General features: G+C 36.9%; 2 protein-coding genes across 2 annotated transcripts in view; one reads left to right on the forward strand and one right to left on the reverse strand.

Moving 5' to 3' along the window:
* LOC131067506 (chitin elicitor receptor kinase 1) overlaps nucleotides 1-25,820 on the forward strand; it is a 57,563-nt gene that overhangs the window by 25,299 nt on the left and 6,444 nt on the right. Inside the window, exon 6 of the mRNA XM_058002525.2 lies at nucleotides 7,518-7,607. Coding sequence (XP_057858508.1) covers nucleotides 7,518-7,607 — 90 coding nt within the window. The remainder of the gene's footprint in view (nucleotides 1-7,517; nucleotides 7,608-25,820) is intronic.
* LOC131067557 (uncharacterized) lies at nucleotides 18,800-19,842 on the reverse strand. Its single transcript, XM_058002633.2, has 2 exons — nucleotides 19,398-19,842; nucleotides 18,800-19,282 (listed from the first exon to the last, which is right to left on the reverse strand). The coding sequence occupies exons 1-2, from the start codon at nucleotides 19,827-19,829 to the stop codon at nucleotides 18,899-18,901; spliced, it is 816 nt and encodes a 271-aa protein (XP_057858616.2). The 5' UTR covers nucleotides 19,830-19,842; the 3' UTR covers nucleotides 18,800-18,898.

The following is a 25,820-nucleotide window of genomic DNA, read 5'->3' on the forward strand; positions in this document are numbered from 1 at the left end:
ATTCCGTAGCGAAGCCCATAGGATTTTTTAAGGAACCCTGACGCCATGTAGTAAATAAATAAATAATAAACTTATTTTAAGCTCACGGTGAATGAGTTTCACATCCATCCCGAGCTTATAATATATTTATTATTTAATATTTAACATCTTTACTATTTATATATTAATAAATTAGAAAGTTAAAATTTTAAACGTATTTATGTTTTTTAAATTTATTATATTGTATTCAGAAGATTTCATTATATCGTTTTATTTTTAATAATTTTAGTTTAATAAATGTAAAAATTTTATATTAGTTTTTATAATATAATATTATTTTAGTTTAATAAATATTTGATCATTTTATTTCAATTCTATTCTATTTATTTATTAATATTAATTTAAATATATTCAATAATATTAAATTATTTTGGCAATTTAATGAATTTATTTTTTATATATTTAAAAAATATAAATCTATATAAAGGCGAATTTAATGTCTATTTTTTTTTCGAAATTTTACTCTTGCCGAACTTCATCCGAATTTCATTGTTGTCAAACTCGAATTTGAATTCGAACCTTGTGACTTAGCCTACACCTACTCCTACAAACAAGAAAGGAAAAGAGGGATCAGTAACATTTGAAGTGGTGTCTGAAATTCACTTTAAATTTTCAAAGATCAGTGCCTAATCCGAGCAACAAAGTCAGCAATTCTAAATATTTCCATGAAATTTAAAAGACTCAACCTATTGGACCTCAGACACTTATGCTTGACACAAATGTTGGACTGTAAATCATCACAAATTCTGCTTACAGATTGCTATTATGTTCCTCAATTCGCTGAAAGACACCTACAAAATTTAATCCCTCCCTTGGAGAGAACTTGCAAATATATTTCACATCCACAATACAAATTGCAGAGACGAACGTGTTTGTCCTTAACACAATAATTCATAAGAAATGAGAAAACAGAAATAGGAGACAATTTGAGATAATCTTTATTAATTTTCAAATATAGTTGGTACATTTCATGAAAGAGTTCAGAGTGTGCAAAATGCTGAGATTCTATTGCTTAGACTTGAACTTTCTATCTACCCGCCCATTTACAATTTTTAGAATTCTAGAACCCTTTACTATTGACCTTGAATTCCCTTTTATAATTCACAAGGGAGCCAACAAGCTTCGGGTCAGTTAGTACACATGTCAAAATGTGGATTGCTTTACAATCGGATATGCTAAAAGTATCTTTTACATGTACATAAGACAAAAAATATTGACATAAAGGAAAGAGAAGGCAAATATAACTGCCATCTTGTTGGAGAATTCCATTGCTAGCCCATCTGATTTGGATTGACAAGTGGGAGCTCGCTGACGTGGATATAACAAATTGAGGCAGAAATAAAAGAAAATCTGAAGAAGAAGCCGGTTGGCACACTTGATTTAGGTACTGAGATGTTTGACTGAAATATCTGCATTCCAGCATACCTTCAGCTCCAAGAAATCAACGTAGAACACCTGTGGCCTTGGACCTGGCAAGGTGCCTATTCAGTGGCTGATAAGTAATTGAAATACAGCCTTTCCCTCCTACCATGGTGTCTTCATCTTCACTCTTCCATAGTGCAGTATTTCTGATGCCATTTTGCTATTGCAAAATTGGTTGGCCACGTGAAATCCTGTATCTGCTGCACTCTATTAGGACTTTCCCTGCACTTGTTATCAATGACATTCCTAGCTTCTTTAATAAACCTGCCAAATCTCAGGTCTGTTTCAATGATCTTATCAAGCATTGTGTAGTATACTGATAATTGCAACTTTTGACCATCATCAATGTTTTGTAGAGCAACAGGAGTCGTGTCCTTAAGCTCACTCATCCATTGTTGTAGAGTTTTTATGCTTCCATCCCCAAGCAATATGTCAGGAGTAGTCCAATGTCTGGACTCATTAAATGAATAAATTTTCTCCCTTATTGTTTTCTCCTTTGCTTCAAGGAACGATAGTTCTTTAACCACCATTGTCACCATTTTACATGTTTGTAGGATGGAAGGAGGAGCATTGGGAAGATTCTAGGTAGCCATCTCCAAATCATTCATAGTTTGAGTATGTGGCTGCCATCTTTCATACAAAGGCTTCACAATTTCCAATGAACTTTTGCATTGCTATACAGTGTGTGCAAGGGTCTGTTAAGAATTGTGTACATCATTTAACTTATTCAAAATTTCTTGCAACAAATGCTCAATGGTCCTTGCCGTCACATGCAAAGGTTTTTCTTTTATTTTTGCCTCTGCTTCAAACAATATTTTCTCCCTCCTTTTAATCATTTGCCCCAAAACCTTATTCTCATCTTTGAGTTTCTCAATCTCATATGGGGAAATGGGAGCAGTGTCATCCTCTACAATGAACTCTGTCTGGTCACTTGGAATCTGAGGAGGAGGTTGGTGCTCAACCACTGCAATGGAAGAAGATGCATCTGATTCTTTCTTGGCTAATTCCTTCTTCAATCTGATTTTTTCCATATATATACATTGAAAGCCGCATTCAAAGCTACATGTCTTCTTTTTAATGCCTCATGTCTCCTCTATATTTTTTTTTCAATTTTTCCCACCTCTTTTGCAGATTTACAATGCATTACTTCAACAAATTCAGATTTGGACAGCCTGCAAAGAATAGTATTCTTGGCCTTAGCATTACATTCATTAGCCTTTTTACCTGTGTTGCATGGGTACGCGAACCCAGCCCCTTGGGACTCGAACTGGAGACTGGGTCGCGTCTCCCGTACAGAAGACCCGTCAAGAGATGTCTCTACACATAGGAGACTCCACGTCAACGAACCCTCCCGTCTCCCACCATGCCCTGCAAATGTGGGCTTAAAAAAACCTAAGAAACACGCACGAAAATCAAAAAGTTTGATGCAACACAGGCAAAAGCAAAAACCGCCAACACGAGCTCTATTTTCAGACATTTGTATGACATTTTGATTTGACTCATTTCACATTTGTGTACTTCAACTTAAAGTTAATGTTAATTCTTGTTTTGAAAGTTCAATGTCATCATATTTTCAGTTTTTCGATAAATTATTAAAATATATATTTTTTTAAAATTGACATCTCCAAGTACCCATCTCCTATTTTGAAAAATAACCGTACCAGTACCCGTACCAGTCTCCGGCGTCTACAAGTACCCCCGTGCCCATGCAACCTTGTTTTTTACTAGCATCATCAGTTGGAGCAATTGTTGGAGCTGTGTAACCATCAACCATTGATTGCTAGATGTCAAATCCAAGTGCACTTAAATATGTCTCCATCCTTATGCTTCAGAAAGCATAATTTGTTTCATCAAATAAAGGAGCTTGATTAGTGGAAAAACCATGTCCATCAATACCAGCCATCATGTGCTTCGTAAGATCTACCTTCAAGCTTGTAAGGCTCTTTTTTGAAGGAATGGTGCTTTGATACCAATTGAAGAGAACATGCTAAAATTGAGAGAGCGGGGTGGGGGCGCTGAATCAGTATTAGGAGAAATTTTAACACTTATTTCAAATCTGCAAATAACTTCAAAAACATCAAGCAACTAACATATGCAAGAACCCAAAAATTACATGGAAAACCGCTAAGGGGAAAAAAAAACACGGCAAAATATTGCTTTTATTAACTGCTTACAAACTATAGACAACGACCCACATATTTCACCGATCTTACAAACATGAGCTTTAACTCACTAGAAGAACCAACTCCCTCTGAGCACCGACTCAGTATGAGGCACTGACCTCCAATAAACTTTGCTTGAAAAACATCTTTGTACTTTGCTCAATCTTTATAAATCTGTCCTTCCTGCTTTGCTCATCACACACTATCTCTGATTTTCAATCACAAAAACAACATTCACTTCTCAAAACTGCATTTCCTTTTTTTTATAATCTCACAAAAAACTTTCCTTTTTTGTCATTCATATCCTTAAAACTCTTCAAGAATAAAACCTACTAAAAATGATGCTGTTCTTTGAATTCTCAAAATGGAAGATTTCTAAAATATTTTGGATTCCCAAATCTGATCATGAAACCTTATCATATCTGTTTTTAAATTTGCATTAAATCTTTCTTTTTATGTCACTTTATATCTTTCTTTTCATGTCACATCAAATCTTTATTTTTTATGATGTAAAATCTTTCTTTTTATGTCACATAAAATCTTTCTTTTTATGTCACATAAAATCTTTCTTTTTTAGGACATAAAATCTTTCTTTTTATGACATAAATCAGATTTGGTTTTATCCTATCATATCCTCAAATATTATTTTCTTGTTTCCTTCCTTGGCAGCTGTAAAAACTGATTTTGTTTTATCTAAATCTTCTCCACCTTGGTGCCCAACATGAAACTTATCTAATTTGATTTTCATAAATATCTCTCCATTCAAGGCAGTAACTCTGATTTTTAACGTAACTTTGCTTTAAACCTTATCTTTCCATTTTAGCTGCTTCAACCATGCTGTTGTCTTCTTTTACATGCTAATTTTCCTTTTGTCTAACACAGACACTTTCTAACTGCAGGTTCTTATATCTTTTTGCATGCATCAAGCTTTGACATCAATGACAATTATCTAACAATGTGAACTTTCAATTCAACACAATTGTTATGTTTAAGGATTTATAATGTATATGATGAATGCTTTATCAATGTTATGATATGAATATTTGAAATTTCTCTATATATTTAAAAAATTTCCTATTTTTTATATAGGTGTTTCCTTCTATCCCCTTTTGTCCCCAAAAATGGCCCAAAAAAAAAGCCATCCCTGAAACTTGCCCCCTTGTCCCCTGCTACCCCTATCCTAGAAATTTGGGGTAACATAGATTGGAGTGTGGATGTAAGGTCTATTTATAATATTTTTTCTGGTGTTTAGGATATGAGTGGGGCGCATAACCATTAGGATTAGAGTTAGGGGCATGAACATTAAGAAAAATGTCTCAATTTTTAAAAAAAATTGAATTTAACACAACAAACAGTTGGATGTTGCTTGTGTATTTGAGAAACTTATGTAAGTTTCTGCAGAGTCTTGAGGATGTCTTTATATTTCCCCAATGTCTCCAATAGGGGGAAATGCCACCAAAATGTGCCCTTTTAAGGGAGATGTCTTGGGGATGTCTCATACATGGTGGTGGAACATTTCCTTACCGTTCCAATGTCTCAGGTATGTCCCTATCTCTAGAAACATTTTTTTCTTTTTTGTTTGTTTGTTGGGGGTGGGGATGTCCTTGTGGAACATTGTTTATTTATAGGTTACAATGAATAAATTTTAGAGATTGGGGAATAATTATATTGCCCAAAGAAATGTTTTAAAGAAAAGCTATCCAAGAGCTAAGAAAAAATGGAAAGAAAGGAACTTTAAAGAAAACCTATTATTAAACAACTAATAAAATATAAACAATCTAAAATAGGCTCCCATATATCACCTGGAATAGGGCGCTGGCAATAGCTAGTGACAGATTTAGTTGCTGCTAAAAATAGCAATTTGCAGATTAGTGGCCTTTGAGACTTTAAATCAATTTTCACACCAAAACTTTGACATATCCTTTGAAGAACATTGAAGCCTTGACTGTTCTACCAGTAAAGACTTTCTCAATCCAATTTGGTGACTTGAAACTAAAACGCTAAGTGTTTGTTGGATCATCAAATTGAAAAACCAACAAGTAGGGTTTTGTAAAGACTGAAAACATAAGATGAAACCTTGGCAAACAGTGAAGATTATGAAATAGCAACGTGTTGATATCATAAAATGGTCTTCAAGATCCTAAGTGACTTTTAATCTCAAATCATAGAAAAGGACTGTTGCTACCATGTTAAAAAACTGCTCCTTTCTTTGAGAATGATGAAACTCTAGGCTTAATCCTCAAATTGTCAATAAAAGTTAGAAACCCTGAGTGCTTGCTTCCATCTGCCAATGGGAATAAAAAGGCAGAAAACCTTAAATTGCATCAATGAATCATCACTATGCTATTCAAAATGTTATGTAGCTGATAACATAGTTTGGAAACACAAAAACCCTAGTCATTTAAAGGAAGACATACTGATATTCTTTGCAGTTCTGAACCACTAATAAATGCCTGAAAATTGGAGCATGAAAACCGCTATCATACATAATCAGGGTGTTGCCGGTGCAAATGGCAATGTAATTCTTTTCTCTTTTGTAGGAGGCCAAAAACCCTGTTTTACTGAGCATTGTAACTCAAAATATTGATAGGCCCTTTTGTTCTGCCACTTAAAACTCGTGAAAATTGATTGAGGTGTGTTTTCATGGCATGTTTCTCACTAATCTGACATGTTAGGTGGTTCTTACTGATACTTAAACCATTGTAAGCTTTGGAAGAGATTTTTCATGGCTTAACTAAGCCTAGCTCATGTTTTAGATGTGTCTAGCAGAGGATTTAAGAGGCGAAGCCACTGCTGGCATGAACCAATGATATTCTTCCAACTTTTTAAGTTGCTGAAATCCTAAGAAGAAGTTTGATGACTAACTGCCAACTTTCCCTTGTCATTGACTCCAAAATATGGCTATATTAGTCCAAACATGCACCAAGCTTATGTTTGCCACTTTTTTCATAAGTGGAACTTTTTGTGACTAAAACCATGTTTTATCTGTCTGTGCAGAAATTTCCCCTTGCCAAGCCATGCATGGTGGATGCTGCTTCACTTATTGCCAAGTTTTAATGGATTGGTGTAAATTCATAAAACCTTTGCCATGTTTATCCACCCTTAGGCAGAACCATCACTGGCTCACACCTGCTACACATTTGCCCTCTATTCTTGTCTTTGGTGGTGTTTCCCAATGGTAAAACCATCTGAAATGTGCTCCTCTTTTATATTTTCTTTCACTTCAGTGGAGATCTCATAAGCCATTGCTATCTTGTACAAATGTCCAGTGGAAGTTTTTGATGTTCTGGCTAATTTACATGTGTGCACAAACTTTGGGTGGAGCTAGACTATATATCAGTCACCTTACATGCACCCTAGATGGAATTTCTCATGGTTAGGCCATTTAAAAGGTGAGTCATCCTTATGAATGCTTGGTGGAATTCCATATGATTTAAGGCACTTAAATATATCTATCCAAAACATGCTTGCATGCTTCTGGTCTATTTTGATTTCTGCTCTTGATATTTTTTCTAACATAATTATTTATGTCTGCTGAACTCGTGGCAATGGCCATCATTATGCAAAAGTTGTTAGTTGAAGGATAAAGACCATGACATGATGAGCTTTCCAAATTGATCAATTGTTATGACAAAACAGTCAAAAAGAAGTACTAAAGTTGAGTTTGGTATGGATATGAACATTACCTAAATTGGTGTTTGTGATATGTTGATTTTACCTATTACACCCTTTGTTTTATCAAGGGTGAAACTTAAATCATTTAGACACTGTTTATTTAATACCTTGAATTTATGCTTGCTTTCAAATTGAGAATGTTTATTTTATTGTACATAGATGTAGATGCTACAATCAGTAAAGTATGAGTCGATTTTCAAAAAAGATTTTGCCTTGCAGAAGGCAGCCATAAAGAAAATGGATATGCAAGCTACAAAGGAGTTCTTAGCTGAACTGAAGGTCCTTACACATGTTCATCACTTGAACCTGGTAGGACCTACTTCTAACTCCTTTCATATTTCTGAAAATAGCATGCATATTCATGTAGAGAATAAATGTTCCCATATAGTGATTTATATATTGTTCATTGCCTAGTATCTGTGATTGGTAATGAAGCATTCAGATCCAGATTAAAGGCAGTAATTTTGGCAGTTCAATTATGAATTTTAAAGAACAGTAGCAAAATTTATGGCCCAAAACTTGTTTTACATTGTACATCTCTGTTTTTAGCATACGTGAATCGAAACTAAATATTTTAGGAAAATATTTCTTTGTAGTTCAAGTGGAAATTAGAATCAATTGGTTTAATTAAATGGCTGCAACTAAATAGGCTTGGTCTATTTTTTTATAGTTAATTGTATTTGGAGAAAAGGAATGCATCTTATACTACAACAAAGAACACAATATGATTATTTTAGAGCCTAAAAGTTAACAAAGAATATACAAAATCGGTAGCTGTTGTTGTTCATGAATGTATTCTTCTTCCAACATTGGAGTGAAAGTCAAAAAAAAAAACATCTTTACCCTAAATCAACCGTGTTCCCATCTTTCCTAAATAAATCCATTCTATCTAAACATTGGGTGGGAAAGTCCCTCTTTAAAGCTGTTAATTCCCTAAGTGAAGGTTAGGAGCGTCATTAATATAATAAGATATTTCCTTGCATCTTCTACATGAAATGTGATATATTGGTTGACCAAATAGAGCTTTGTGTTCCTATGCTAGGTTGGCCATGTTAGTGGAAATAAGGTCACTTTATGTCTAGTAGGATAATCCTTTTTTCTAGGTTGACCTATTCACACTTAGCTTAAGTCCAATTTTTTACTTTTTTTTTTGTCTCACTTCATAGGGACTTTACAAATGTCCTCACACTTGTACTAAATGTCCTAACATTTGTTGCATTCTTGGAGGGTTAGTCAGTTATCCACTTCTACCTTCCTTATTCCACCTTGTTCTACTCATACAAGGAGCTACATTGTATATTTTATACACTCTTTTATGATAGACATGCTTATTTGTGCCCGTTTTCATTGTGGAAGTTATCATTGGATGTTGCATTCAGATCTTGGCTGCTCCAACAGGCCAGCCATCTGCAAGTCTCTCAAATTCTTTCCAACTGAGGGTTCCTAGAAACATCCGCACTGACTTTATTTGTATAAGAATTGTGCAAATATGTAAGTTCACAAAGCATTTTAGCGTATTTTATTTGTTGCTAAATTACTAGGAAATGTCTGCAAGTAACTGTTGATTTTTCAACACCATGGGTATTGTTCATCATAAAGATGTCTATTTTTAAATTATAAATAAAATAAAAAATAACCATAATGATAATATCTATGGTTAATGTATTAAAATAAAATAAATTTAATGCAAGCAGAATTAAAATAAAGAAAAGGTAACGAAACACTACATAATTTAAAATATCATGGTTAAGAGTAAGACATTATGATTTATGACTCAGGTTAGGTTGCATTTTTCTTGAAGTAGACTCTTATTGTGGGTTTACCCTTGAAATGGGTTGGCAATGATGGGTCCTCCTTGATGATGCTGAAAAATCCAAGATGTTTCATAGGAGAAACATAACAAGGATTAGCAGCGGAACAATTTGAATTGAGGTATAGAGGCTTGTTTTGAAGAGATCAATAAACTAGCTTTATTGTAAAAAAAATAGAGCCAGTGGAAAGTCCTGACTTACGAAGCCTAGCCTTGGCTGCTAGACTTTGATTAAATATCGTTTACTTTTAAGACATTAGATCTGAAGCAAAGTATTATCTTTTTAATTCAAAGTTTTTTATCCATGTTTTCTATGTCATGGAGCTCTCATCTCCTGTTACGGCTGAGTTTGATATTTTGTTTTACTCTCTGTTGGTACCTATTTTGGTCCCCCAGTAAAATTTGTTTTCAATCGTGTTTATAGTCAAAGATCAAGTCATTCTTGTCACATTAATGTAAACTATGTTATCTTTCCTATCAACCATATAAGTCCTCAAGTGTTGGTAAGTTACAAAAGTTCTACTAACAATTTATTCATGATGTTTGTCATGAAAATTTTCAAGCTCTATTCTCTAAGAAGGCTCCAACACAGGCAGGGGAAGAAAGGGTTTGAAGAGAAAAGCTATGGTAGTAGATGCCAGGTAGAGAAGTTAGTTGGCCTTAGACAAAGATAAGCCATAAATCAAAAAGATCTGACCTGTTTTACCTAAAACAAGAAAAATACTTAAAAGCAAAGTGCCATTACTAACTGTCATCCATGGAGAAAAGCTCCGGGTCCAAATCTCCTAAAGGCATATCATTTGAGCAACATACCACACCCTGTTTTGGATGTCATACCTCAATGAGCATGGCATGTCCTATGATTTTGACATGATAGATCCTCCTTGGTTTTGGCTTCTTAGCTGATGGTAAGGCTCCTCTGCGGTTTGAAAATGAGCCATTTATCAATCAGAAAACAAAGAACAAAACAAAATGTCATAAGCTGTAACAGCAAACTGCAACCATCCATCTGTTATATGGGGAACAAAATAATGAGTATGGTAAGAGCAATCTTATTATCATGTACATTTTCAACTTATTTGTTATAGAGGATTAAAAATTAGAATTTGACATGATAAAGAATGAGTAATGAATGTTTAAATATGTGTCAGAGAATAGAATTTGATAAATGTGAAGGTGGGTAATAATTATTTTCTTCTGTAGAATCTTCACAAACACTAGATGCACTAACTAAATATTTACCATATCCCTTGAGATATCTAATTGTTCTCATTAGTTATTTATTTACCATGTGTGGTCAACCACAATATGAAAGCGTTATCACTATCTACATAGAAGAAACTGTAAATTGTATGTAGATATCCATAATTAGAATGAATAAATTTGAGAAGAAGATTATTCTACTAGTCCTAGACAAGGCAATGTTTTAATCAAGGCTGATGTCAAGAGTACATAATCATAATGAAATAAAACTCCACTGTATTAAAATTACCACAGATAACAACCAAAAAAATTTATGATCATTGTAACTGTATTCGAATTTCTACATTAACAGATTCAGCTCATTGGATGGATCAATTTATTATATTATTTAGAATATTGCATGGAACATTTAGTTAAGATTTACAATCTCTTTATAACTTCAAATTATTTATGTAAAAATGACACATCAACACAAGACAATTGGGATGATTGCTGGATCGGGAATCACTCGCTTGCTTTTGATCCAACATTGGGATCTTTAAAGGATCTTTGTGTGGCCTCTTCTGGCTTAATGGTGGCTGACTATTGGAAGAAGGGTAAGTGGGTGAATCTTTTTGTTGTTAATCCTTCTTTAACTCAATTGCAGCTTTCCCTAAACTCTTTTGGTCTGGAGGATGGTGTGGAAGATGAGCTTATTTGGAAATTCACTCCTAATGGGAAGTTTTCTGTTGCTTCTGTGGATTGCTGTAAGGAACCCCATGTCTCTTGGTGTTCTAAGGTGTGGATCAAGGACCTCTCCCCTAAGGTCAATATGTTTTTTTGGCTCCTCTTTCTTAATAAAATCTAACAACGGACAATCTTGTTAAGAGAGGTTTTTCTATCCCAAATAGATGCTACTTGTGCATGAGGGATGTTGAATCCGTTGATCATCTATTTTTACACTGTTCTTACACTTCTGAGATTTGGAGATTGGTGCTTCAGAAATGGGGTCTTTGCTGGACTCTCCTTGGGGCCATAAAGGAGTTTGTTTACCAATGGAACCTGCCCTCAAGAAATCTTCTCTTGAAGAAGCTATGGTCCTTTGTGTTTCCTCACATGGCGTGGGGTTTATGGAAAGAATGTAATAATCGTATCTTCAGGAATATCTACCTCCCTCCTGATATTGTTTTCAAGAAAATCTCTAGAGCCATCTCTAATTATCTCTCGATTGTTAGCTCCAATGTTCATTTTCTTCAAATGGTCAAACCTAAGGTCGATTCTAGGGACAACATTAGCTGGAATTTTCCACCCCCTGGATGGGTGAAAATCAATTTTGATGGTGCGGCCAAAGGGTGCCCTGGTCAAGCCGGCTGTGGGGGGGTGCTACGGGGTCACTATGGCAACTTCATTTCTGCTATTGCTCTCCCTCTAGGAAAACAGACTAATAATGTTGTTGAAGGTATAGGAGCCTATCACAGCTTAAAACCTGCTAAACGTTACCACTTTAAGCTTGTTTGGGTCGAGGGGGACTCAAAGAATATTATCAACTACCTAAAGGGCAAATCTAAACCGGCTTGGAATGTTGATATATGGGTGAAGAAGGCAAAATATATTATAAAAACCTTTGATAGATGCATTATTGCTCATGTATACACACAAGCCAATGTGGCAGCCACCTTCCTTGCCAACAGAGGAGCGACGTGTAAGGATTAGCTTAGTTGGACCCGAGGTGACAAGCTGGACTCGGAATTTGCAATGCATTTGTTCCATGAGCGAAGTCAGGGGAGTAAATTTAATGATAACTTGTGCCATAATGACTCCGAGTGTATCTAGATTTATTGATACTATCCTAATTGAGACAGGTGGCCAGAGAGGACATAAGAATCGATGCAAACTTATTCCGCATGCTTTGTGGGCGATTTTAAACATTTTCTGGAGTCTAACTTTCATTCTGAAAATTTTTTGCAATGAGTTTTACAGAGAGCAAGTTAGAATGGATGGTGCAAGAAAAATAATTGAGCCGCCTAACTATGTGAAGTTGAAGAATGAAAAGAAGCTATGGCGGATTTTGGAGAAAGGGGGGTTTACTCCCTACATTGAGAGGCTACAAGGGCGTAATCAGGATGTCACGAACTATTTGACTCAGAACTGGAAGGATGGAACGATTGTTCTTCATGGTCAGAAGGTCTTGGTTGATGAAGCCCTTATAGCACAGGTTGCGGGGTTATCCATGGAGGGTATGAAGTATTACAGAGACATAGTGTATACTTAGCAAGCTGTGCAGAATTTCCCCAAGGAGGCGGAGCGGGCCAAAATTGTTAAAAAGACAGCCAGTTACTATGACATTGCGGTCATTAAGTCTTTCTGGCAAAAGCTCCTTAAGGTAATCATGAATTACCTTACTTTGGATGGTCGCTATACTAGGGTGTATGGTCATCACTTTGTTATATTGAATCATTTCCGCCATGGTGTGAAGATGTCTTTCCCTTTCTATCTTATGTCTGCTCTTAGGATCAATTTTAGTGACCACCGCAAGAACCCTTCCAAGTTTCCTATCTTGCACGAAGGCCTGTTGGTCCTTATTGATGCCCATTTTCGTGCTCTTCCTCCCCCTGATGTTTATATCCACATTGCTTCTGAGAATGAAGATACTAGTGCAGGTGAGTCTGACAATGAAGCTCCTGCGTCTGGGTCTGAAGGGAATTCCCCCCCCCCCCTTTGAAAAAAGCTAAAATAGAAAAACCCTCGAGTTCTAAACCTAAGGTGAGGAAGGGTATTAAAGGGCAAAAGAATATTGTTATGTCCTCCTCCTCTACTTCTGCTGAGAATGGCTCCCCCTCTTCTAGCGAGAGGGCAGAAGATGGTAAGGACCTTGATTGCCACAGTGTCACAACCTCTCCTTTATCCAATGAGGCTGGTAATGTGGGTGCGGTTGGAATTGAAGACCTTCATCTTAAGAGTGTTGAGCTTAACGATAAGAGGAAGGATTTTGATAATGTGTTGGGCATGGCTCGTGAATATGCTGTTGACACTTCCAACATGTTCAAATGGTTGTTCCATGAACTAAAGGAGATAAGGATCAACCAAAGAGCCCTGGGAAGTAAAATGGAAGTGATCCCTGCTAGTTCTACTCAAGGTAATCAGAACAATGTGGGGAATTGGACAGAGGATGAGAAGAAGTCGGTTATGGACTGCATTAAGAAGACGGGTGAAGGGGTTGATTAGTTGAAGAAAAGGTTGGAGGATCGCATTACCCGTGTTGAGGAAGGCTATAACAAGATCTAGGATGCCCTCAAAACTATAATGGCAAGCAGTCACAAGATTGTCAAACAGACTACGGTTGTTATGAATCTATGGTGAATAGTCTGGAGCAACAAGATAGGGTTGTTGTCATTATTGGGGATGACGCTGAGGCGGCTCAGGTTGGAGAAGGACCTTGCAAAAGGACCCGTGGGAATATGAAGAAAAAGGGGTCTATTCAATCTGGATTACAAAGCAATGAAGACTGTAGCTGATACAATGAATGTCCTCGAGGCTGAGTTCGCTGAGACCCTCAAAAGCCTTATGTAATTGGGTTTGTGTTGTTTTCTGGTTGTTGGTTCTGTCTGTGTTTGGGTTCGGTTTCGTTGCTGGTCTTTTTGTGCCCGGCTGGGCTTTTGTTGTCTCTTTGGCTGTTGTTTCTAATGCTTTTCCATGCAACCCGTTATGTTTTGGATGTTAATCTCTGATTCTATTCCTCTTAGAATAATTTTGTAAAGGGTTTTGGGGTCCCTTCAAAACCGGTTTTTGCCTTAATCCAGAAAACAAGACAATTTGAATGGAAATTTCTCTGGAAATTGCAATTCGCTGCTTTAGAAGAAAAATCTCATTTTGTTTGTAGATTGTACATCATCATCTTACTAGCTTGTGGATGCAACAATTCTATCTCTATACTTGGAGGATGATGCTTAAGAACGGGAAGATTTTATTAGACATAATTAGGGATAAAATAAATTTAAAAGGGGAAATCTCATTAATGCATTACTAATGATTATGAGCAGTCATAAGGAAGGATATGACTCTTCAGAAAGAGGTGCAAGGAGTATGATAATCCTGGACATACCATTGTATTGAAATTGTTGTCCGTAATTTTGTATTCATAAAATTAGACAACCCCTTTGAAATTTTTATTCAAAAATGAAGATTTTACTCTAAGGTACGCTTTTCGAGGCAAAATTCTTGCTCCTTTCTGAACTGGACTAATCCTCGGTTCATCCTTGATCCACGTTTCAAATTTCATCGCATTCTAAGTTCGTTTGCTTGGTCTTTTCTTCAAAATCAGGGTTTGTTCTCTAGATTGCGAGTGGGAAATTTTCCTTCTTTTGCAAGTAAGGAGCCTTTTTTTTAAAAAGTTGTAGGAGTTTGTTCAAGCAATTACAAGTGATGTGAAAGATGTGTAACTTGTAATTTGTCTTTTCTTTTCCATTTCCCTTTTTGCCTTTTAAGTTGTTTTGTAGGAACTTTTTAGTCATATTGCAACTGAATTTAAAAATACAAGTTTATGAGAACCTGTAAGTTCTCTTAAAAGTTCCTATTTTCTTTATTTTAAACTTGTAATCAGATTTTTAAAAACCAATTACAAGTCTTTATGTGCTCTTTATGTTTTATGTGTTTTTGGTTGCTAGAAACCCAATTTTGGAGGCTTGAAGGAAAAGAGAGTTTTTATAACCCGATTACATCCTTTTTTGCTTCAAGTTTTACTTGTGCCCTTTGCTTGAAGTCGGATTCTAGAAACCCAACCACGTTTTTCCTCTCCAAGGGCAGCGAACTTGTGGTTGCTTGCAATTTGAAATCCGATTCTCATGGGAGTGGCGCCTTGAATGCATACCAACATGGGGGTTTTTTGCTTCCATTTTTGCTGTTTTAGCTCCGATTTTCTTGGCGCTTTGCCCATGTTTTCCGCCATATTGTGATGTGTATTGCATTTAACATTCAATGATAAGTGTTTGATGTCTTATGGGATTCTTCTACCTTGCCATTTTTTGTGCTTTGAGTTGAATGCAAAGCCGTTTTTCTTGCTACAAGAAATATCAACATGGTGGCTCCTTCATCTATTTATAGAGCATTTTGGGTCATCTCAAGTTCATTTGTTTTTGTCTAGGGCATTTGATCAAGCAAGGTATGTAATTTTCAGTTTTATTTTGCTTTCTTTTTGTTGTTTTTAGTTTTCTTGTTTGATTAAGTTTTGTAAATAATCTTTCTCTCGTTCTAATTTCAGGTTATTAAAAGATCTTCCCAAATTGATTGGTTCTTTGAATGCAATTTGTATGATTTTCCCCTCTTGCAAATTTTTTCTATTAATTTGTATTCGGGATTTCGAAACCCAATTACAAGTAACTGTGGTAACATCGACCTTCCCCTTTGGTAAAAGGAGTTAACATTCTTTTTACAAAATTACAATGTTGAGTGTTCGACTCTTTCACTTAATTTCGGGTTTTATAAATCTGATTGCAAGTAGAAGTTTTTCCCTCTTTCCAAGTTGTCAAGCTGAAAATGTCCCTTTCCATACTTATACATGGTCATGCAAGTTTGCCATCATTGGTCAAAATCATTCTTTCCACCATTTTCCTCATGTCAAAATTCCTATTCTCATCATTGTGGTTCATTCGTCACACCTTCATTCATTTTTCCCATAATGGGTCTACTCTCTATTGGAATTTTAAAACCCGATTGCAGTTATGTCTTCACAAGAGTTTTTTTTCCCCCATTTCCATACTTGCAATATACCTTTCAAGATCGAAAATTGGTCAGGAGCTATGCCTTTAAAGCTTCTTGTTTATTCATCACTCCTTCTCCAAGGACTTTAGGGCTAGGGTTTGAGTTTTTCCCATTTGAAGATAAAATGGCTTCTTCAACAGATTGTGATGTTGCTTTGACACTTATGGATTTTTATCGTAGGGTTACAAATTCCTGTTCGATGACCGATTTGTCGGCATCATCTTCCCACAAGAAGATGACGTACAAGTATGACAAATACCAAAAAGAGATTTCTTCTTCTCAAGTTTCTTCTTCATTGTTGGAGATTAAGGATACACAAATCGGACATGTGGATATGTTAGATTTCCTTAAAAGGGTTGAAAAACCTATCGATCACAACATGCAGCGCTTGTTGGACAGTCATATTCATCTTGCTTCTTCTTTTCCAGTGGCTGCCCTAGAGCCTGAATTTGTTCTTGCTTGTGTCGCTCATTTTGATCGGGAAACCAGAACTATCAGAGATGATGATGGAGAAGTTGTTATCCGCCTAGATGCTAAAACCATTGAGAAGATTTTCAAAATACCTACAGCTCCAGTTTATGTAGAAATCTCAAAAGAAAGTGCAGCCCAAGAAACGGGACTCGGGACTCGAACGACTCGGCGAAGCCTACTCGTCTCGGGACTCAGAGTCGAAAACTCGGTGCAGACTCGGCTAGACTCAGCAAAGTGAAAAACTCAAGAAATTTAGAGATTTTTAAGGATTTAAAACTTGTTTCATGCACCCTTTATTAAATACACCTTAAAGACACAATAACATCATCAAATAGAAGCTAATTTGATTACATACACAAGTATACATCAATCACATAAGCATAAACGCAAATTGTAGCTGAAGGAAATAACAAACATAGATTATAAATATTGTCAAATGTATACAATATTACAAAACTCATGGAATAAAAAATCCATGTCATCATATGATCAAATGTTCCATACAAATACCAAAAGTAAAATGAACTACAAGCCTATGGCTCAACGGCAGGGGCAGCCTCAGAGGAGCCTGCATCCCCAGCCTCGGCCCCCTGCGAAGGCGTCTAAAGTAGGTCCTGGATGACTCGGCAGCCATAGCCTCTCCCTGTGACACCATGCCACCCTCACCAACATCAAGAATATTTGTGTCACTGTTTGCCTCTGGCTCTGCTGTGCCTCTCTCTGCTCGTGCTCTCTGCTCCTCTGCCATGGCTACAACCTCAGCCTCTGCATCTGCCTGGTCGACCCAATCAATGTCGTCATCACTAAAGACATGTTTTGTCTCAGTGGCCCACTCGGCTTCAGGATCAACCTCAGCTAGAATGATATAGGAGTTGTTAGCCGATGCATTCCTTTTCATTCTGAGGCGATGGTTGTAGTGAGCAAAGACAAGATCGTTCATCCTCTCCACAGATAATCTATTTGCGCCTCTTGGAGTGTATGTGCTCAAACATACTCCAATTGCGCTCACAACCAAATGCACTGCATGGTTGGCTCAAAATGCGAATGGTCAACTTCTGAAGATTTGGTGTCTTTGTGCCAAAAAAGCTCCACCAATTATCCGGATTTGAAATGAGAAAAATAAAAAAAATCAGTGGACTCTCATTTAACAATATATAATAAAATTAAAATTATGCCTTAGAAGTTAGAAGTTAGAATGTATTTTAAATTTTTAACTGGCATCATAGATGTCCTACTTTCTTTGTAGATAGTATGAGAGAAGTTCTCCCCTTGAGCATTGCAAAACAATTGTAACTCTTGCATAAGTTCAATCTAAAAACAACCATCAAGTACCATCCTCTCCATGACTGAGTACAACCCACTAAGAACCTCCTCATTGTTAGCTTTATAGATCAAACCAATAACAACATGCAGAAATGAAACAATAAACACACATAACAACAGTACCCTGGGAAAACCTCCCTCTTGGAGGTGAAAAACCCAGCAACAAAGATCCCAAATTATTTTAACTCAAAATCAGTAGAAGTCTTACAACTTTTGCTTCAACACTTGAAGCATAACATAATCAGCAGATGATAATCTAAGTTAGGGCACACACTAGGGCAAACTTATCTGAGGTATGCTTGTTGTAGATGTTGTAGACCATTCGCTTGATCTTGCAGCCCTTAGAACAAGTTCGTTGTCCTTGTAGATGAAGTTGACAGCCCTTGGAGGAGTTCGTTGTCCTTGTGGATGAATTCGCTAGCCCTGGATAATATCTAGGATGAATTCGCTGATAAATAGCAGAGATAGTTTGTTGATGTGTGAATGAGACTGGTTGCTGAATGAATTGTTTTATTGATGCAAGAATGATCTTGCATATATATGAGACTTTATGTCTCTTCTCCTTAGGTCGGCCTTGCATTTAAATCTAAGTTACCGGTTCCGGTTCGGATTCAGGTTCGGATTCGGGTACGGGTTCGCGGATTCGGCAAAAAAAAAAAAAATTTGGGTACGGGTACAGGTTCGTCCGTACATATATATATATATATTTTAATTTTTTTTAATATATATATATATATATGTTCAAACTTCAAACATCAAAATTATATATGTTCACAGTTCAAACATACAAATATGAAACATCAAACATACAATGTAACTTTCCCATACAATGATACATAGATGATAACAGATAAATCATAAATCAATAAATCATAAATCCATAATTGCCAATGCCAATAAATATTCTGATATTGATATATCATAAATCATAAATGTAATATCATATTCATAATTTGCAAAAAAGATAATATTCAAGTTTCAAGTTTCAAAATGTGAAAATGTCATGACACAATAAAGTATAAAGTTAAACATTCAAATTACAAGCCATCTATGGGATTTAAATTCCATATTCATCTTCATCTGAAGCATCCAACCCAAGCTCACGGTCATCAAGTGGTTCAAATTCAGCATCAATTGAACCAATATCAAATGGAATGCCACTCCCACTAGCTATGTCTCTCTCAAATTCCATAACCGCCTCGTCTATAGAGACTTGGCAAAGTTGTGCAACTGTAGCATCTAAATCAGCACACTCAGGGGCTAGATCCCAATTCCTTGTTACACCCTCACTATATTCAGGGTCCTTATGTGACAACAAACGAAGGTTGGAGTGTACGTAGACCAAATCCTCAGCTTTCTTTGCACCCAAACGATTACGTTTGACTGAGTGGATGAAGGAGTATGTACTCCAATTCCGCTCAGCTGAAGAAGAACTTGCAACCTGTTAAAAGTTAAAACATAATTAGAAATTTACAAATTAAAATTATAAAATAAAAAAATGATAGCATCAAATGGAATTGGAAAACTATAAAAATAAAAAATAAAAAGATACATACTTGGGAGTTAAGTTTAATTGCAAGAGGCTGCAAGTAAATGGAGCCTTGACCATGTACATACCACCACTCATCAGCATCCATCCCATATCTAGCATTAAGAGCTACAACATCATGATTTTTTGCAGATACAAATTGGCCAAACTCCCTCATGACAATATTTCTTGTCTCCTCATCTTGATATATCTTTTTAAAGGCAGCCCTATAGCCAGAAGCAACCTCTGCATCTCTATATGGTGGCACCCTCCTTGGTGTTGCAAGCATCTCTGCACTATAAAATTTTGGCGTCAAAGCAAATGCTAAGAGATGTAAGGGGGTGGTCATCTTGTTCCAACGGTCAACAACAATTTTCTGCACAACTTTGAAAAATGTTTCCGTTGGGTCATTTTCTTTTCTATTTATTACTTCTTTTATTTTTTCCACCATGCAATCCATGCCATCATAAATCTCGCCCAAATATGGGCGATCAGTATCAGCATACCTGATCATGCTCATGATGGGCTCAGTGAAATTCAAAACATATTCCACATCATCCCACCATTTCTCACTAAGGATCAATGCTCTTACTTTTAGAGCTCTTTCTGTGTGGGACTGCTTCCATACACTCCACAAGCTGTTGATGACCATAGAACTCAAGGCGTCTCGCACCTTCAAAAGTCGTCTTAAGACGAGCGTGTGAGATGCAAATCGTGTTTCAGCAACCTAACATGACATAACAAAATACACAACATATATCAAATGCAAGTCTATAAAAAATACAAATTTAAAACTAAAAAATTAAAAAATAAAATTTAAAATTAGTAATTATAAATTACCTTCAACAACTCCAACTTGGAGAAGGTCCTGAAAATGGCTTGTGACATATGATGATTAGTCACAAACATTTGAATCTCCTCGCCCTCCGCATATAGTTTTTTCACCCAATCAATTTGTGTGCCAAGCTTTTGCATGATTAAATTGAGTGAGTGTACTGCGCATGGTGTCCAAAAGATGTGACCATATGTAGCCTCCACTATAGTCCCTGCTGCCCTACAATTTTTAGCATTGTTAGTTACAACTTGGACAACATTTTGAGGCCCCACCATGTCAATGCATTCTATCAAGATATTGGCAATGAAACTTGCATCTTTCACTTGCCCCTCACAATCCACTGCTTTCAAAAACATTGCCCCTTTAGGACACACTGCTATAACATTGATCAATGGCCTATTTTTACAATCTTTCCATCCATCAGAAACAATGGTCACACCTGTTTCCTGCCATGTATCTTTGATGACCTTCAACTGTAACTCTATGGATGCTTTCTCCTTTGCCAATAAGGTGGTTCTCACCTTTTCATACCCTGGACAAACATAATCAGAAGGTGTATTGCAAAGAGTATGCACCATGTCCCGAAAGTAAGGTGATCTAACAAGGTTGAAAGGAAGCCCATTGCCATAAAGGCAACGTGCAATTTTGGAATCTGCAATCTCTCTCAGTTCATTTTTGAAGGCAAAATCCAATGGGCCTCTTTTCCGTGAAGCCACAACATTCTGATTCTCTACTGCATCAACTGGTGGGTTTTGCATGAAAGGATGTGAACTAGCTGGTCTTGTGGAGCCCATGCTACTAGAAGGCCTCTTAGACATTGAGCTTTGATGGACAAGAGGATGATCAGTCTTTGCTTTGCCACTTCTCCTATCAGCTTCCTCTTGTTCTCTAATATATCCCAAAACTAGAGCTTTTGGCAGCCCCTTGCCATCTGATCCCTTACAAAATTTTATTCCACGCCCAGGGATGAAACAAAGGTGGCCTTTCACTCGATAGTATGAGCTGGTATACTCAGTGCCACAATGGTTGCATTGCCAAACAAAACCCCCACCACCAGACACTGGCTTGATCATTGTTGTATAATGCCAAAGTGGTGAATCTTGATCAATTTTAAAGGGGGTATTTTCATTTCGGACATTTGCAACTGAACTAGAGCTTGCACTTGCACTTCCAATTCCAGCCATTATGTATGATTATATGAATAGTGCACCTAAAATGAAAAGAGAATGCACAACATTATTGAAAAAAATTATTAAAATTTTGGTATTATAACCCCATACTATGCATACAAAGTGTAAAAAAATATACAAGACTTCTTTAAAAAAAATTAAAAAAACTTTAAAAAACTTTAAAAAAAAATTTAAAAATTTGAAAAAAACTTGGAAAAATTCTTGAAAACTTGAAAAAAATTCAGATTCACTTACCTTTAATGGCTAAATCTTTCTTCTCCAGTGATTCCTATGCCTTTGATGCGTGTCTCACACCTTTGTAGTCGTCACCTTCGAAGAAAAATACAAAAACTAAGAACCCTGATTGTAGAGAAAAAATCTTCAAAAATGCAAGTAGAATAGGTTGAATGCATGTTTTGATGCATGAAATGCATTATAGAGGGGCGGATTAGGGTTTAGATGTATTTAGAAGATTAAAAATATTGTTTTTTTATTGTTTTTAAATGCTTTCTAACCCGTGGGCCCCGTTTTTGGGAACCCACGGGCTTGGGTTCACCCGGGTCCTCCTGGGTTCGCCCTGGGTCCCCCCCGGGTCTGCCCAGCCGCCTGGGCAGGACCCGGGGGGGACCCAAGGCGAACCGGACCAGGACCAGGACAGGGCACGGACCAGGACCAGGACCCAGGCAAAAAAGGGGAGAACCGGTATCATAGATTTAAATTAATAATTGAATCTCATTTTGGCGCCCACACATAGCGTTAGCCCAATTAAAATTTACAAGTTACGTGTATAGGGCCGGACCTAATACAAGTTACATGTTATAATTACATTTCACAAATGGTGACGCCCATTTAGGGCCAGACCTAATAACAAGTTATACATTGAAGTCTTGCAAGATATTGTGGCTAAGGCCGACAGGCCAATTAGCCACCCAAAAGTGCTAGGTCGACCCTAGAAAGAATCCGACCTAGCTATAACATCAACACTCATCAGCCTTGAAAGTAGGGCTGAAATGGAATGCCGGATTCAGATAATATGTTGCTACATGGATGGGCATGTGAAGCTGGTTATGCCATCTCCTATCAATGATTTCCCAAATGGGACGATACCTGCTCTCATCTCTTGCATAGACGGATTGGCCTCCTTGGCCCTATCCATGCCCTCATATATGTAGCCCATTGTGGGCTTTTCTCCATCCGCAACTCATAGGAGAACCACCAAGGGCTTAACAAACTGCAAAATTACAAATATTGTGTAATTTAGAAAAATGAGCAAATAAGAGAAAATGATGAATAAATTATAAAACAAAAACTTAAATTGTAGACTTTATAAAAAATTTACCTTCACAATCTCATCACAAGGACTCCAAAAGCCTCCCTCGTAAAAAATGCAATCTGCAATATCTGTCCCTACAGGGGTAGCAACATAGGAAGAGGAAAACCACTCCTCACCAACAACCATATGTCTCAAGGCCGCCTTACAGCAAAGCATGGACTGTAATGTAATGAAGTTAGTGCCAAATCTGGTGATTCCAGGATGAGCTAACTCCCTCTGCTCTGTGTATTGTCTCATAAGAGCTAACACCCATGAATGATTATATATAAATTTGCAAATATTTCTCGCCCTTTCCACACATCTCTTAACCCATGGGAGTTTTCCAATATCCTCCAACATGAGGTCAATGCAATGGGCGGCAAATGGAGTCCAAATTATAGATGGGTGCCTCTCCATCAAAAGTTTACCTGCAGCAACATAATTTGTTGCATTGTAATTAATGAAGTTACAAAATAGTAATCAATTTGCAAACAAAATTAGTTTGTAATCAAAAGTTTACCTGCAGCAACATAATTTGTTGCATTGTCGGTGACTATCTACACCACGTTCTCCTCACCCACCTCATCGATCACCTCCTCTATTTTCTCACACAGGAATGTGGCATTTTTGCAATGTGCAGAGGCATCAATGGACTTGATGAAAACGGTGCCCCCTGAAATAAAAAATAAAGCAAGATCAATGATCATTCAATAAATCATTAAATGAAAAATAAAAAATTAATGACTAAATGAAATTAAAATTAATCAATCACCTGCAGAAGAAACAAGAAAATTAAGGAGAGTTCTATTTCTCCTATCCGTCCAACCATCAGTCATGATGGTGCAACCTTTAGTACTCCATATCTAGCGTTGATCAGCTAATTTCCTCTTCACACCATGCACTAATTCAGTCAAAATCGGTCCCCTTAAATCAAATTCAGAAGGGGCTTTGAACCCCGCCCCGCATATGGTAAGGGCATCAACCATTTCTTGCCAATAAGGAGACCTGTCACAAATAAATTAAATGAGATAAGTTAAGTATGTACTATGTATGACAAAGAATCAAACTATAAATATTAAAACAATCAAACATAAAATATTCACCTGGCTACAAAGAATGGAACACTACTCTCGAACCAAAACCGGCCAACTGCCATTTTAGCGGCATCATGGACCTCCTTGTTCCAACCCATGCCCTCAAGTGACTGTTGGGACCCAAGAGTAGAGCGAGGCTCAAAGAAGGAATCCAACCTAGATTTACAAATTCTAGGCCCAATGCTAACACTCCCACTACCACTGGCAGTGCAAGGAACATGAACACTAGCACTGCCACCTGCAGAAGAAGAAGTGCTAGCAGTAACACGGTGAGTGGGACGATATGGAGGCATGGAAGAAGGCCCTCCAACACAACCTAAAGCTGTTCCACTTCCAATGGCCGCAAAGTTTTCCTTTTGCTTCTTTGCCATTTCCTTTTTGTTTTCAAGTGCTTCAACCATTACATAGCACTCGCGTCTAGCCTCAATAGTTGCACTTGGGCATCGCTCGACATCATGGCCACGTACACCAACAATATGGTATATCAATCTATAAATGCCTCCATGGAATATTGTTTTGCAAAACCTACACTATGTCTGCCCTTTTTTTTGCCCAGGAAAATCTTCATGAAATTTCCAAGCGGGGTCCTTTCTATGTGGGGGTCTAGAAGAAGACATTGTATGATAGTTTTGTGAAAATTGAGGCAAATAAGAAAGTGAAGGTTGCTGCAATAAGACATTACAAATACAAAAAAAAATTAATATTTGAGAATTTGTGCATTCATTCTCATTGTACATTTTTTTCAAAAAAGCTAAGGTAGGGTTTGAAATTTTTTTTAAAAAGAAATGTAGGGTTTGATTAAAATTTCAAACCAAAAAATTTACAAGCCCTACATACAAAAGATTTTGGAAAAAAACGTAAAACTTTCAAATGAAATGAATAGAAAATGAAATTTTTGCTTACAAGAAACGAAAAAAACTCAAAAAATCAAACTTACCTCTTACAACAAGCTTGAAATGAGCTACAAACTCTTCCTTTCCAACTCTTGATGCACCAAATCAAAGTACAATGCAGCCCCAATGTGATGAATGGATGAAATCTTGAGCTTCCTCCTTGCTGCTTTTTCTACAATGAACCCTTGTTTCTCTTCACAACTCACTTTTCTCCTATTTTGCCAAATGAATGAAATGAAGTTCACTTTTAGGGGCATAGCATAATAAACCAAAAAAAAACATCATAAAAAAAACCTTTTAAATTGTGTTTTTTTTTTTCACTTTCATTATGCCCAACGCCGGCCGAGTCCAGCCATCGGGACTCGCAATTTTGGGCGAGTTTGGACGATTTCGCCAAGTTGGCAATTTTGTCGAGTTTGACCCTCTGGACTCATACGAGTCCGAGCCTGGCAAACTCGGGGAGGGCAACTCGACTCGGGAATCGCTCAAACTTGGCGATTTTGGGCGATTCCCATTTCTTTGAGTCCAGCAGAGTACTATGTTCAAAGGGAGAAGGAGTGCAAGCGTCATATTAACAAATGGATTCATCATGAACCCCAGACTTGTCTTACCCGGTGGGCCAAGTTGTTTTGCTATGACTTCAAAGGAGAGATTGATGACACAATTACTCTCTTAAGCAGGATCATGGGTTTAGAGCATTCTAATATCTTTGAACCATGGATGTATCAGTTCATTGTACTCATCAGGCAGTCTCAACACATCTTTTGGGGTGAGATTATTAGTGATGCTTTGTGTGAACAGATTGCCAAAGTTCCTACCACTTTGTCCTTCTACATGAATTTATACTTGGTATATATAGCAGCATCACTCAGACATTTTCCTGGTCTTTCTACCAAGGGTGATCGCTCGCTTGTGCTTGTGTGGGAATATTATGATCAGTTGCCTTTGAGACCCAGTAGGCTCCATTACAGAAGAGTCCAAGATGTTTTCTATGGTCACTACATGTGTTTATTTGATAAAACACTAAAGAATAGAAGGGTGTTAGATGTTGCATGGGAGAGAGTAAATGAATACGGTTGCTTATTCCTTCAGTTCCCAACATTTACCTATATGAGAGTTGGATGCTACAACGGGCAGCCCTATATGCT

This window comes from Cryptomeria japonica, chromosome 10, assembly GCF_030272615.1.
Source record: "Cryptomeria japonica chromosome 10, Sugi_1.0, whole genome shotgun sequence".
Taxonomy (NCBI): domain Eukaryota; kingdom Viridiplantae; phylum Streptophyta; class Pinopsida; order Cupressales; family Cupressaceae; genus Cryptomeria; species Cryptomeria japonica.